Source organism: Eleutherodactylus coqui, chromosome 5 (genome assembly GCF_035609145.1).
Source record: "Eleutherodactylus coqui strain aEleCoq1 chromosome 5, aEleCoq1.hap1, whole genome shotgun sequence".
Lineage (NCBI taxonomy): Eukaryota > Metazoa > Chordata > Amphibia > Anura > Eleutherodactylidae > Eleutherodactylus > Eleutherodactylus coqui.
The window spans coordinates 89,300,722-89,313,721 of record NC_089841.1 but is presented as its reverse complement, the minus strand read 5'-3'; the positions used below and the strand labels follow the sequence as shown (position 1 = coordinate 89,313,721).

The 13,000-nt window shown below is 44.0% G+C and overlaps 1 protein-coding gene across 1 annotated transcript in view; it reads right to left on the bottom strand.

Annotated features, from left to right (window-relative positions):
* Positions 1–18: 18 nt before the first annotated feature.
* The window catches only part of SERINC5 (serine incorporator 5), a 48,782-nt gene continuing 35,800 nt past the window's right edge, over positions 19–13,000 (bottom strand). Inside the window, exons 5-12 of the mRNA XM_066601880.1 lie at positions 12,275–12,368; positions 10,849–11,060; positions 8,205–8,300; positions 6,345–6,471; positions 5,737–5,803; positions 1,951–1,990; positions 518–662; positions 19–271 (exon numbers count right to left, since the gene is read on the bottom strand). Coding sequence (XP_066457977.1) covers positions 124–271; positions 518–662; positions 1,951–1,990; positions 5,737–5,803; positions 6,345–6,471; positions 8,205–8,300; positions 10,849–11,060; positions 12,275–12,368 — 929 coding nt within the window. The 3' untranslated portion in view covers positions 19–123. The remainder of the gene's footprint in view (positions 272–517; positions 663–1,950; positions 1,991–5,736; positions 5,804–6,344; positions 6,472–8,204; positions 8,301–10,848; positions 11,061–12,274; positions 12,369–13,000) is intronic.

The following is a 13,000-nucleotide window of genomic DNA, read 5'->3' as shown; positions in this document are numbered from 1 at the left end:
CCCCCCCCCAAAAAGAAAATAAAAACAAAACATCACACTACATAAAAAATAAAATAGATGCTTCACCACATCTGGATTAAAGTACGAGTAACAGACAGGAAGTCATTAACTTAGATGATATAGTTATACTACGTATCCTCCACGTGAGCGGCACACAGGAGCCAGTAAAGTCCAGAGGTAGCATGCCACACACACCCAGCAGGATGCCATCTTAATCCAGAATGGAGACCAGCTTCCAATAAATAACTTCTCTATATCAGCATGGTTGTAACTGTTGAAAAAGATGAAAAATTATAAAGAGAAACATTAAAAAGTAGGTCAAGACTTGGCTCAGCTACCCTAATCAGTGGTTTTCATTCAGGTCAAAACGGCACCAAAGACAAGTATAGTGTGATATGGAGGCAGCAAACATCCCTGGACTGACCATAAAGCTTGTAACAAAAGGTTTGGCCAGGGTTAGTTACAAAACATCATGAGAATAGAAGAATGAAAAAATAAATATGGCCCTCCTACTTACTGGAACCAGTTGGTGATGGTCATCATCATGTACATAGTACCGAGGAAGAAGATAAAGTGGAAGCCGGCATAGCTGTATAATGTCTTTATCTCCTCATCGTAAGCCACCATCTGTCCGCCTTTTGCTTCAACTCTTTGCTCTTGGTCTGTTAAGAGCAAAAAAAATTTAAAAAAAATAAGTCAGTCAGATATTTTTTTTTTTTATTAGACCACAATACACGTTTCCTTTTTCACAAACAGTCAAAAAAATAGAGTAGAATTAACATTTAAATATGTTCTTCAGTCCTATTTCTCTGAAGTAGGTCCACAAAATGTCCATGGTGGTTATGGGACAAAAACTATATGAAATTTGGTCACGTAAAAATGGTAGACTCATAAGATTCCGTAACGGTTAATATCTATACAGTTTGACACTAGTATAATTATGCAAAAAGAAAAAAAACAAACCACAATATATAACCAAATTTAATTTTACTATAAACTGCTAACACAGAAATTCCTTAGGGGCATACTGGTTCTCGTTGAAGAGATCCAGCAGTCTATCAAGACTTACTTAAAGCAATGCTCAATGGGGAGAAAAAAAACCAAAAAAACTCTTATCCAAAATGGATACCAGCTAAACCAGACACTTCTCCAAAAGAAGGATAAACCATTCTATAGGCAGCTGTTTCAGGGTTCTTGCCCCTTTGTCAATGTTAAAATATAATGCTTAGATCCATTAATGGCACAACGATGAGATTTTCAAAAGCTTCTGAGGAACGGGGCAAACCACTAAAGGGATGACAATTAAAAGGGTTTTTTCTGGGCTTTTACCATTGATTACTTATCCTCATACGATAGGTCACCAATAGTTGATTGGCGGAGATCCACACACTCAGGATCCCTGCTGATCAACTGATCCTTCAACCAGTTGCTAGTGTAACAGGGCCAGATGTGGTCATCGGTGGTCAGGGCCAGAAGTGTAATGGGCAGCTTCACCCTTACTGAAGTCAATGGGATCAGTGCATCATATGACACTTTAGGCTCAATGAGGAGTAGGAAGTGTAATAGGAGGCATCCCTCCCATTGATTTCAGTGGGAGTGAAGCCCCCTGGCCCTGACCATGGATGACGTCCGGCCCTGATGCACTGACAGTGAGTTGGAGGATGAGCTTTAATAGTAGGATGGAGAATCAGCAATAATAGGAGTTTCACTGCCATTGGGAGCAATGCCCCCCCATTACACTTGTAGCTCTGACCACAGATGAGGACATCCAACTCTGATGCACTGATAGTGGGCTGAGAATCAGCTGGTTGGTAGGGATCAAGACTGTGGAACCCCTACCAATCAACTATTGTTAAGCTATCCTATGAATAGGTCAGCAATAATAGAAGTCCGCATACCCCTTTAATAATATATATGTCCTTAATATAAACACACAATAAAGATGTTTACCGTCAGGACCGTTTCCACAGCAAAAGCAACAACGTGCCACCTATAAACAAACAAATGCGAAATATTAGATGGTGTGTTGTACAAGTTACATCACATCATGTCCTTCTACATCGGAGTGTCCTTTCCAATAATTGTAAAAGCCATAAATACTTATAGGGAGTGGGAAAAAACATGGAGACCCCATACGAAATGCATGCCTTAAAATCGGATTCTACATGTCTTACTATAATAAGATTTATAATCCAATGTAACTTAAGTGGAGGTAATATGACACAGAAGTGAACATGTGCCTGAGCAACAAGGTTCTATTGGTCAGGGGGTTGAGCCACTCAGATGCTGTAACCAGCTAGCCACCGAAACCACCCAGAGCAGGGCAAGAGGTGAAGTAAACACAAATTTGGCAGGAAAGCTCTCAGCCAAACAGGGGTTAAAAGGGCAGTTCAGTGCTAATGATTACAATCCCATGCATTTCGTAGAGCGTTTCCATATTTTTGTTTTTCTTTTGGCATAGGAATTTATGCGAACAGAAAAGCCAAGTGCAAGGAGGCGCCGTACTACAAAACCACAGATACACTGCATGCTGCCATATGCAGCTGTGTCCGCCCAGTGTACAGCTCAGCAGTCTGACATCATCTTGTTAACGGGCTTCACATGCTAGAATGTTTCATAGAGTGAATGAACTGTTGTATTACTAGGGAGCTAGATGCAGTGTATGCGAGTTTACAGACTCTGGCATAGTAAATATGTCCTTCCACCAAAGCAAACACAGCGTCATGCATGAGCCGTGCGAGGGTTTCTCTGGCGTTCGTATCGAAACTGTAAATAGAAGGGCTGCACAGGAAACGGGTCTGTGTGCGTTTGGCAGACGCTCAGGACAAAGACAAATCATGTTCGCAGAATAGAGGAGGAAATGTATTCTGGCCTGGATTCACACCAAGGCAAGCAGATGCAATGAATCTGCATGTGACTTGTGCGCCTCTTTCCTCTTAAGAATTTGGGGTTTAAAGGCTCTTTTACACAGCAACTTAAAAGGATGTTTGCTGCACAGAATCCTGGAATGAGCGGGGGCATAACTATAGGGGATGCGGTTGCATCCGGGCCCAGGAGCCTTAGGGGGCTCATAAGGCCTCTTCTCCATATAGGGAGTCCAGTACTATGAATAAAGCATTATAGTTGGGGGTCCTGTTACAGATTTTGCATTAGGGCCCAGAAGCTCTAAATTACGCCTCTGCATGAATGTACTCAACAACAGATTTGGTAAATGTGTGTCATAGAGCTCTAGAAAAACAAAAAAACCAACAAAAACTCTATACTGTAAAACACAATGCAACCAAAACCTATTAAAGATGGAGACAGAAGCCTGAAGAACAGCTGCGAAAACAGGAAGACTACCGCTCATGTTTTGGTCTTCCAAGTTTCAAGAGATAAGAGAAAGGAAACATTCAGCAGGAGACGACTTGCTTCAAGGACACAAACAGACCTCATAAAAGGCAAGAGCTTATCAAAATATTACAGGGTGAAACGGCCGTCAAGGACTTGCTCGGTATTCCTGGAATGTTCACATCATTAAAAAGCAATAAGACATTTACTAGATTTCCACACTCCCAGATGTAAAGTATAGGGGGAATTTATGAAACTAGTTGTACCAAAACGCTCTACTTAAAAAGTTACCATTTTTGCACACACGGCTTGTACTAAAAATTGCAAGCTTTGTGGCCTTTTTCATATTGCTTGACACTTTTCTAAAAGTAGAAAAGGCTTAGCAAAAAGAGGGGATGACGTGTCGCAATCAATCATATTTGTTATAATTTGCGCAAGAGCAGCTGGTATAGAATTTGTAGTCTGGCTAAACTAGCGCTAAACATATTAAAAGGCTTGAACTTGGCGCACTTCACTCCGGGGCGTGCTTTACTTACACCAGCAAATAAGAATGGCAGTCTAAGTAAATTCCCCTCCGCCCAGTGGGGAAATTTACTTAGACTTGTATATCAAATGCCGCTTCCATGTGTCCATAAAACAGGCACATTTTCGTGTTCGCATTACGCTAGGCATGCTTTCACCTCCTGCCATTCTAGCCACACGCGAGTCACCTATGGAGATTGAGGTTTGGCTCCGTGCAACAGTGGGAGGTCTGGGTGTTGCGGCCGTAATACCAACACAAAAACATGCCCGCTTCATGGACCAATGGAAGTGGCCTAAGGCTGGGATCACATGGGGCAGAATTACCGCAGGATTTCTGTGTGGACCCTCAAGGAAATTCCATTGCATTTTTAAAACTGAGACTAAGAAACAAAGTGGAGGAGATTTGCAAAAATTGTTCACAGGCTGCCAACAGTCTGCTGCAGACAAGCCGCGAAGAAACAGACATGAGGCGCGGAAGTCAAATCTGCAGTCCTAAACGCGAGCGATTATAATAATCCTAATCTTTATTTGTATAGCGCCAACTTATTCTGCAGCGCTTTCAGGCATGGATAAAAGTTCTAGAGATTCAAATCTTTCCATTATACTTTCTCTCTGTAGGTTCCACTCCTGGTTCTGACTTACAAATCCTGATCAACATACCGCAATGTGAGAGTGGCCTAAGGCAGAAGTCACACGGTTGGGGGTTGTTCGAGAACTTTGTCTGCAAAAATCCCTGGATCACACAAGGCCGGCGCCCACCTGTGCGCGAATTTTCACAGAGCCCCATTTACTGCATGCTCTACTCTCATCTGTGAACGCCACATGTAAGAATAGACCATGCAATAATGCATAAGTCCGGGTGAAAAAAATCAGCTGTTTGAACAGGGTATCATGGGTCTGTGTACTGCCCGTAAACAGATGAGCAGCACAGACTGTCTGAATGGGCAAATAGGGCAGTTTTACGCAGATCGTTATTTTTTTAACACACCACTGCAGTTTGAGTCAGTGGTTTGAGGCAAAGTCAGAAGTAGATCCAGCAGGAAGTAGAAGTACAAGTCCTTCCCTTATATTTCCCATATCTCTGAATCTCCTCCTGGCTTCGGCAAAAAAAAAAAAACTGCATTAAAAAAAACAACCTTTTTTTCCTGAAAAACACTGTTAAATAACCATTGTAGACTTTTGGCATCTTGGACTTCGCACCATGTTAGTAAATACACTAATGTATCTTATACAGCAGATATTCTATATCTCAAGGTTAAAGATGGTCACAAGTTCAGGAAGACCACATCCATAGTGCAGTGTGAGACGCTTGATAGAACCATATGACACATTGTTGTAACCGACTGTGGTTACATGGCCACAGAGCCAATGTATGTCTGTTTTTGTAAACCACTTATCTAGTTGTAGGGCAGCTGTTCAGGCAGCAAATAGTGGAACTAACTGTACAATAAGTAGCCCAAACTCAAAATGGGGAAACATGACAGAGCAGCCATTTTAGGAGTCAAAGAGGGCATAGATGCTAACAATGCAGAATATATTATATTATGTTTGAATGACTTAAAGCAACCTTCCAGCTTCAGGACAAAATTCTGTCCCGGAAGAAGAGAAGGAGTATATTATTATCTGGGGTTATTCTTCTGTCGCCCCGCTAACTACCTAATGGACACCGGGCACTGCTCTGACCAGCGCTGATCACATGAACAACTCAGGCAGTAGGTATAGTGCATTAGTAGTCTACCACTACCAATGCACTATGGGGGGGGGGGGGATTAGGTAGTCTGAAGATTGTTGGCCATCTTGTACAGCCGAAAAACAGGACAAGAGCAGAACTGCAGGTAAAACTATGAAAGAATGAAGGCAACCATTTGATGCTCGGGAACTTACTTCTTCTTCTGGTGGTCCGTATCTTCCCATTAAAGCATCACAGCTTGATCGTGTAGTAGAGCTGAGACTGCATCAAGAAAACACAGGTTTTAGACCAAGAACACAGTTGCATGTCTTTTTACACAGCATTGGCCATGAACGAACCCCGTTAGCAGTACAGGTCTAGTCTCACACTGCAGATTTGTTGCAGAAATGTCTGCAACTATCCCATTTATATCGAATTGCTGTGATGCGTGTGCTTGTTGCCAAAACTATACTATTCAGATGAAGGGAATGGATTTGTAGTCTGCAACAAACCTCAACTGTTAGAATGTACTCTAATAATGGAGTGTGGAATGAAAACTGTGTGAGGCATTCAGATAATAGGGGTTGACCGCGGCATAACAGAAAATCGTTGACTAGCCCCTTATGAGTTCTCTTGGGTCTGTATAGAAAGATGCAATGGGTTGGCATGGTAGACAATGTCCTCGCCCACTAAGAGTTCGGAGCACCGTGCCTCTTCTAGTTTGAGCAGCTCAGAGATCTTTGGGTTTCCGAATGTGTTGATGGGTTTTCCGACAATGCCATCATTATACCAGATGTTAGGTAAAAGCATTACATTCACTTACCAAGAGTACAATATGCACCCTAGCAGAATGCCAGCACCCAACAAGGACACCCACCGCTCATCCGAGCTTATACCATTAGTGAAGCTGGGCACACAGACTGTGATGTTCTTTCCAGCATCATCCAGAACTTTACATAATAGATAAAACAGAATAAGAATGATTAAAAAGGCATATAGTATAAAATAGAAAAGTACAAAAACAGCAGCAGCTTACACTTCATACCACCAATATTATTACTGGATTTCTGCACAAATATAGATTAAAAAGGGAAAATTATCAGAAAATGACCTATTTTAACTTTTTTTTTTTTTTTTTTAAATGGTTAGCATTAGAGATGAGCGAACCTACTCGTTTTGAGTAATTAATCGAGCACTGCGATTTTCGAGTACTTCTGTACTCGGGTGAAAAGACTCCGGGGGTGCTGGGGGGCGGCTTGGCGGAGCGGGGGGTAGCAGCAGGGAGCCCTCTCTCTCTCCCCCCCTCTCCCCCCCCCCCCCCCCACTCCCCGTTGCAACCCCCCACTCACCCACAGCGCTCCCTGAATCTTTTCACCCGAGTACATAAGTACTCGAAAATCGCGGCGCTCGGGCGAAAAAGGGGCGTGGCCGAGTAGGTTCGCTCATCTCTAGTTCGCTTTTTATTATTTTCCACATCTCTGTGGAAATTAAAAAGACAAATCTTAAAGGGGTTGTCTCGAGGAAGCAGTGAATTGTTTTTTTGGCCACTCCCCCTTATTAAGCATACATTACTAAGCCCCCCTGTAAATGACTTTTCTAGCCGGTTTCTACTTACAGTTCCAGCGTTTCAGCAACTTATAAAAAGTTTCCCCAAGATGGCCGCCGGCTCTTTTCCCGTCGCTTGCTGTAGCCCGACGTGCGCGCTCCCGAGACGCTACCAGCTGTGTCTCCCTGACAACCAGACGCCCCGCAGCCGCCGACCGGACCCACCGCGGCCGCCGACCACGGCACACGCTCTTGGGCCACAGTCACCCACCGCCAGGCAGCAGGTAACCGGCGCTAGGCCCCGGGGCCCCCGCGGCAGGCCCCGGGGCCCCCGCGGCAGTCCGTCACTCATCACTTACCTGGGCGGCTTCTAGGCACTGCTGGGCGGCTGCTGGGCTGGGCTTCTCGGCTGGGCGGCTCAACTTTCTGCACCTTCCTCTAACAGAGGATGGTAGCAGAATGGCCGCTCCAGCGCACTCCCGAGCAGTGACAGCTCGTCTGCGCATGCGCAGAAGAGCTGTAGCGGGGAGCACACTGAAGCGGCTCGTGCTCAGAGCAGAAGACCGGACTGCGCAAGCGCGTCTAAAAAAGCAAGCCGCCAGCGAAATTAGACGGAACCATGGAGACGAGGACGCTAGCAACGGAGCAGGTAAGTGAATAACTTCTGTATGGCTCATATTTAATGCACGATGTATATTACAAAGTGCATTAATATGGCCATACAGAAGTGTATACCCCCACTTGCTGCCGTGAGACAACCCCTTTAAGACTTCTTGCTCTATATAAATCGCAGCATGTCCTATTTTCTTGCGATATCGCCCATTGCTTTAGATGGGGGCCGGCGGCAGCCCCAATGAAATCAATGGGTGAGCTCCACAATCCTCTGCCACGGCGGGGATTTCTTCATCCCCACAGTGATGCGAGGCTTTTTCCACGTGAAACTGCCTCACACCCACAGACACGATGGACTCATGTAGTTTTATGGGGCTCAAAGGTTCCTTTTAAATTCCCAATTAAGAATATCAATAAGCTTTTATAAGCTTACAAGGAATTGAGTGAGTCGAAGCCAAGTAGAAAGAAGTATGGAGAACTACAGGAGTGCTACTGGTTTTGTTCCACACATGGTGGTATAACGTACTGTATTCCGGTGGTTTGTTTGAAAAGGATGAGAAGGTTAGATACATGACATAGCAGCTGATGACTCCCGTCTGCAGCAATCCAGACTGAGGGTGATCTGAAAAGCAAATGAAAGTGGGAAAAAAAATTAAATTATTTTGTACAAAGAAAACAACTGGCAGGTGAATAGTCTGAGTTAGGGACTTACCAGCTACATAATAACCAAAGTAAGTATAAGAATATTACTAATCAGTTTCATTGCCATATGTAAGCATAAGGACACCAGAGAAGAGCTGTTATATAGATATAGAACTGAGTGGACTTCTGATATTCTTAATTATTCATAGTAAGGAGTCCATTATTTGTCACAATACTCAGCTGCTGCATCTGAGTTTTGCATTTGATCCTTGGCGTTGTTTATTGACCAAGTTTTGTTAAACTTTTGAAAAAGTTCTTAATAAAGAATTATTCAAAATAAAGCCGCTGCTGCATACTTACTACCTTCATGCTCTCACACTTCTACTCCACCCTAAGGCCCCTTGGCCACAGGCGTTGCGGTATCCCACGGTGAATTTCAGTTGCGGGAGCCACCGCCCGGAAGCAGGAGCTGGCAGACGGTTCTCCGCAGGTCAGCCTATCTGACAGATAGGCTGACAGCCGAGAATCGGGGCAATTCGCAGCATGCTGCGAATTGCCGGCCGCGAGCGGAGAATCGCAATGATTCTCTGCTCGTAGACACGGGGCTGGTGCTTTTCATAGCAACGCCATGGAAAGCTTCAGCCGGCATGATTCGCTGGCCAGATCACGGCCGTGGACAGGGGGCCTAATAGTTACATGTGTGCAGCCAGTCACTGCCTGCCAGCATGCAACTTCCTCTTCCTGTGCCATAGGCTGGCAAAGCTGGAAGAATTTTCTAAGATGCTGTATCTGTCTGATTGGCACCAGAGTAAACCAATTTTCTTAGACAAAGTTCATGCTAAAATAAAAGCATAAATTCGAAGACTGTGGATTTATTCTAGATCATGAAACGTACTTATCCTCCTTGTGGAGCTACAGCTGTCAATCCTGACCACTGCATCTAACCTACCAGATGGAGGTACATCCCCCCCCTCTCCGACTTGCCAACGGCTTCTGCAGTGATACAATTACGTGGTGTTGATGGTGGTCATGGTAGTCCTGAGCCTAGTAAAGCTCACAGGACTGCTATTTAATCATATTAATGTGAATGTTAAAAATACAGTATACTGCAATACTGAAGCACTGCAGTATACTGTAAAAGCGATCAAACAATTGCAAGTTCAAGTCTCCTAAACAAAAATGTAATATTAAGTCAAATAAAAAAAAAAAAAAGTAAAAACATTTTGCAAATTCAAAAAAACCCTTTTACACCCTTTTCTCAAAAAACTAATTCAAAAAAAGTACAAACCATCTAATTATCACATTATTTATCTTACACACTGAACACTGCAATGAAAAAAAAGGCAAAAATTGTATTCTTTTGTTTTAGGTCACCCTGTCTCCATAAAAGTTGAACAATAAGGCTTGTATACCCAAAAATTGTAGCAACTACAGCTCACTCGGCAAAAAACAAGAGCTAACACACCCCCATCAACAGGAAAAAAAAAAGTTATAGGGCTTTGAATATGTTCTTGTTTAACATTACCGTATATACCGGCGTATAAGGCGACGGGGCGTATAAGACGACCCCCCAACTGTCACCTTATACGCCGGTATTCAGTGGAGAAAAAAAAAAAAATTTTATTACTCACCTCCCACGGCGTCCTGTCGCGCTCCGGCAGGATGTCGCTCGCTCCGGCAGGCTGTGGCTCGCTCCTCGTCCCCGCCGCAGCATAGCTTTCTGAATGTGGGGCTTGAAATCCCCGCTTCCAGAAAGCTAATACACACGCCGGCAGCCATGACATCATTGAATGGCTGTGATTGGCTAAAGCACACGTGGCTTCAGCCAATCACACTATTCAATGACATCATTGAATGGGTGTGATTGCTAACACGTGCGCCTTCAGCCAATCACAGCCATTCAATGATGTCATTGAATAGTGTGATTGGCTGAAGCCACGTGTGCTTTAGCCAATCACAGCCATTCAATGCTGTCATGGCTGCCGGCGTGTGTATTAGCTTTCTGGAAGCGGGGATTTCAAGCCCCGCATTCAGAAAGCTATGCTGCGGCGGGGACGAGGAGCGAGCGACAGCCTGCCGGAGCGCGACAGGACGCCGTGGGAGGTGAGTAATAAAAATTTTTTTTTTTACACTTTTTTTTTTTTGTATTACCGGCGCATAAGACGACCCCCGACTGCAGAGCAGATTTTTCGGGGTTCAAAAGTCGTCTTATACGCCGGTATATACGGTAACATCAGGAAATTACCCCGGCGTACGCACCATAAATACAGCCCAAATGCAATGTGAGCAGAAGCTAAAGAACTAGAGGAAACCACATAAATCTCAAACTGGATATGACACACTACCAACCGCAATACATTCTTATGTGTCAGACACTCCATGGGATGAGTACATGGTCCGGGTACTTCTCTGCAGAGTATATGTTATGCGAGTGTAAAACAAAGGCACATTGATAAACTATACATTTAGTATAACCAGAGGTCTTAATACAGATACAAAGGCAGCCATCTTACTTCATTCATACTTACTTTTTAGCACACAGGGCAGTATAGAAACTATGGCTAAGAGAGCGCACAGACCACCGTTGACACCGAGTAAGATTTTGTTAAGCAGACAGTGTTCAGGATGTGTATAAAGCCATACTAATAGAGCAAGGGCTCCCAGGGCTACAGTGTACAATATTAGGATGACGATGGCCAGGGCTCCATTCCAGAGCTTATTATGCTGGGCCCCAGCGGTCCTGATAAATGAAAGTATACAAGCATGTTGGTTAATGAAATAATACACAGATGCAGATATACGTTGCAAACTCTTTTTAAAGAGTAACAGACATTTCCTGATCACTGAACTACTTGCCCCTACCTGTACCCATACCCAAGCCGTGCTGCGTACAGCTACAAAACACATCTACATACATGATCCATCCCCTTAGCATAAGCTTTCCGAATAGGACTTATTTCCTGGACTAAGTGAAAATTTGTTTGCAGCTCCTTAGGCTGTGTGTTGTTTTTTATTTTTTATTGTGATTCAAAAGTACAACAACAAACATGAACACACACACACACCAAAATACCGCAGTCAGTATTAAAAACCTGCATGTGGATTTAAACACATGCCTTTAAAAAAAAAAAAAAAGGTGCAATTTATGATAACCGCATGCAGGCTTTTTGATGTATTTTTCAAATTGCGTGTAAAGTGTGCAATCATATAGAGGAGATATCCAGGCTAAACTGGAATGGTCTGCATCACTGTATGAAGGAGATTAACATGCCCCTGTAAATATAACCAGGATATCTCCCGTATATAATTATACATGTATAGCTGGTATACGTTACACAGTATAACTTATACCAGCTATACATACTCACATACCTCTTTGCGCTGCTTGGTCCACTTGCCTCCTTCACTACCATACATGGCCAGCAGGACCAATCGCAAAGCCGGCAGTGCACTCAACAAATCACAATAGCAGTCTCTCAGTGAAAGGGAGGACCGCATGCTCAGGGAGTCATCAGTCTGTAATTGGCTGCCAGATCCACGGGTAAAAGCCCTCCCCTTTTTGATCACTCACAGCCGGTCCCCGGCGGTAAAACAGTATATTGCGAGGGCCCCATCGGTACCCCCAGCTAAGGATCCGGGTCACAATTAGCAGTACACCAGTGGACGTTGCCATATCAGCTACTGCAGTGAAGGTGCTTTACCTTCGTTCTGCTGATTGGCAGGGGTCCTCAGATTAGGCATCAATGTAACTGTTCCAGAGGACCCCACTACTGTTAGGGCTCATTCAATCAGTTTTCTTTCTAAAAGCAAGAAAAGTATAGCATTCTGTGCTAGAGGTTCCTGTCAAAGAAACTGACACTGTCGCAACTCATCCACCATGACTCTAGTACGATTCACACTAGTGTTATAGCCTCTGTTATTAACAAAGAGCCTCATAACCAATAAATTACATACCAGTTTTTATTCCACTTGTGAGCAAATTCCACCAAGAGCATGAGCTGGAGGATAAGAAAGATAAAGCCAAACACTGCTCCGATGATACGCCACACTGCAAGAGAAATATAGATTTAGAAATGGCAACAACCCTAGATGTGCGTCCAGGAAATTACATGTATATTCATGACACGTGTAGGGGAAAATAAAATATATAGGCAATAGAGATGAGCGAGTATACTTGCTAAGGCACATTACTCGAGCGAGTAGTGCCTTAGCGGAGTATCTCCCCGCTCGTCTCTAAAGATTTGGGGGCCGGCGCAGGTGACAGGTGAGTTGCGGCAGGGAGCGGCGGGGGGGGGGGGGGGGGGGGGAGAGAGATCTCCCCTCCGTTCCTCCCCGCTCTCCCCCGCCGCTCCCAATAAATGATGCTCTATGGATCCTGGATTCATGTAAACTCTATGAATGTGTTGGTGATCATGTCGTGAGGATACGATGAAGCCAACGGAATTACCAAAACATACAAAAGTTTTTTTGAGAATACAGAGATGTAACGAATACCGGTAAGAATGTGAATAAGCACCCTGACTTTCCCTTTACAGTGGCCGAATACCAGCGCCAGTAACTCCGTTCTATAGAGAATATTCCCACAAGCCACAAAAGGGCAATGATGTTTGGAAAAACTGTCTTGATGTTATTTTGCGAAGGTTTGTTCTATAACACGGAAATGTATAGTTCACATATTAC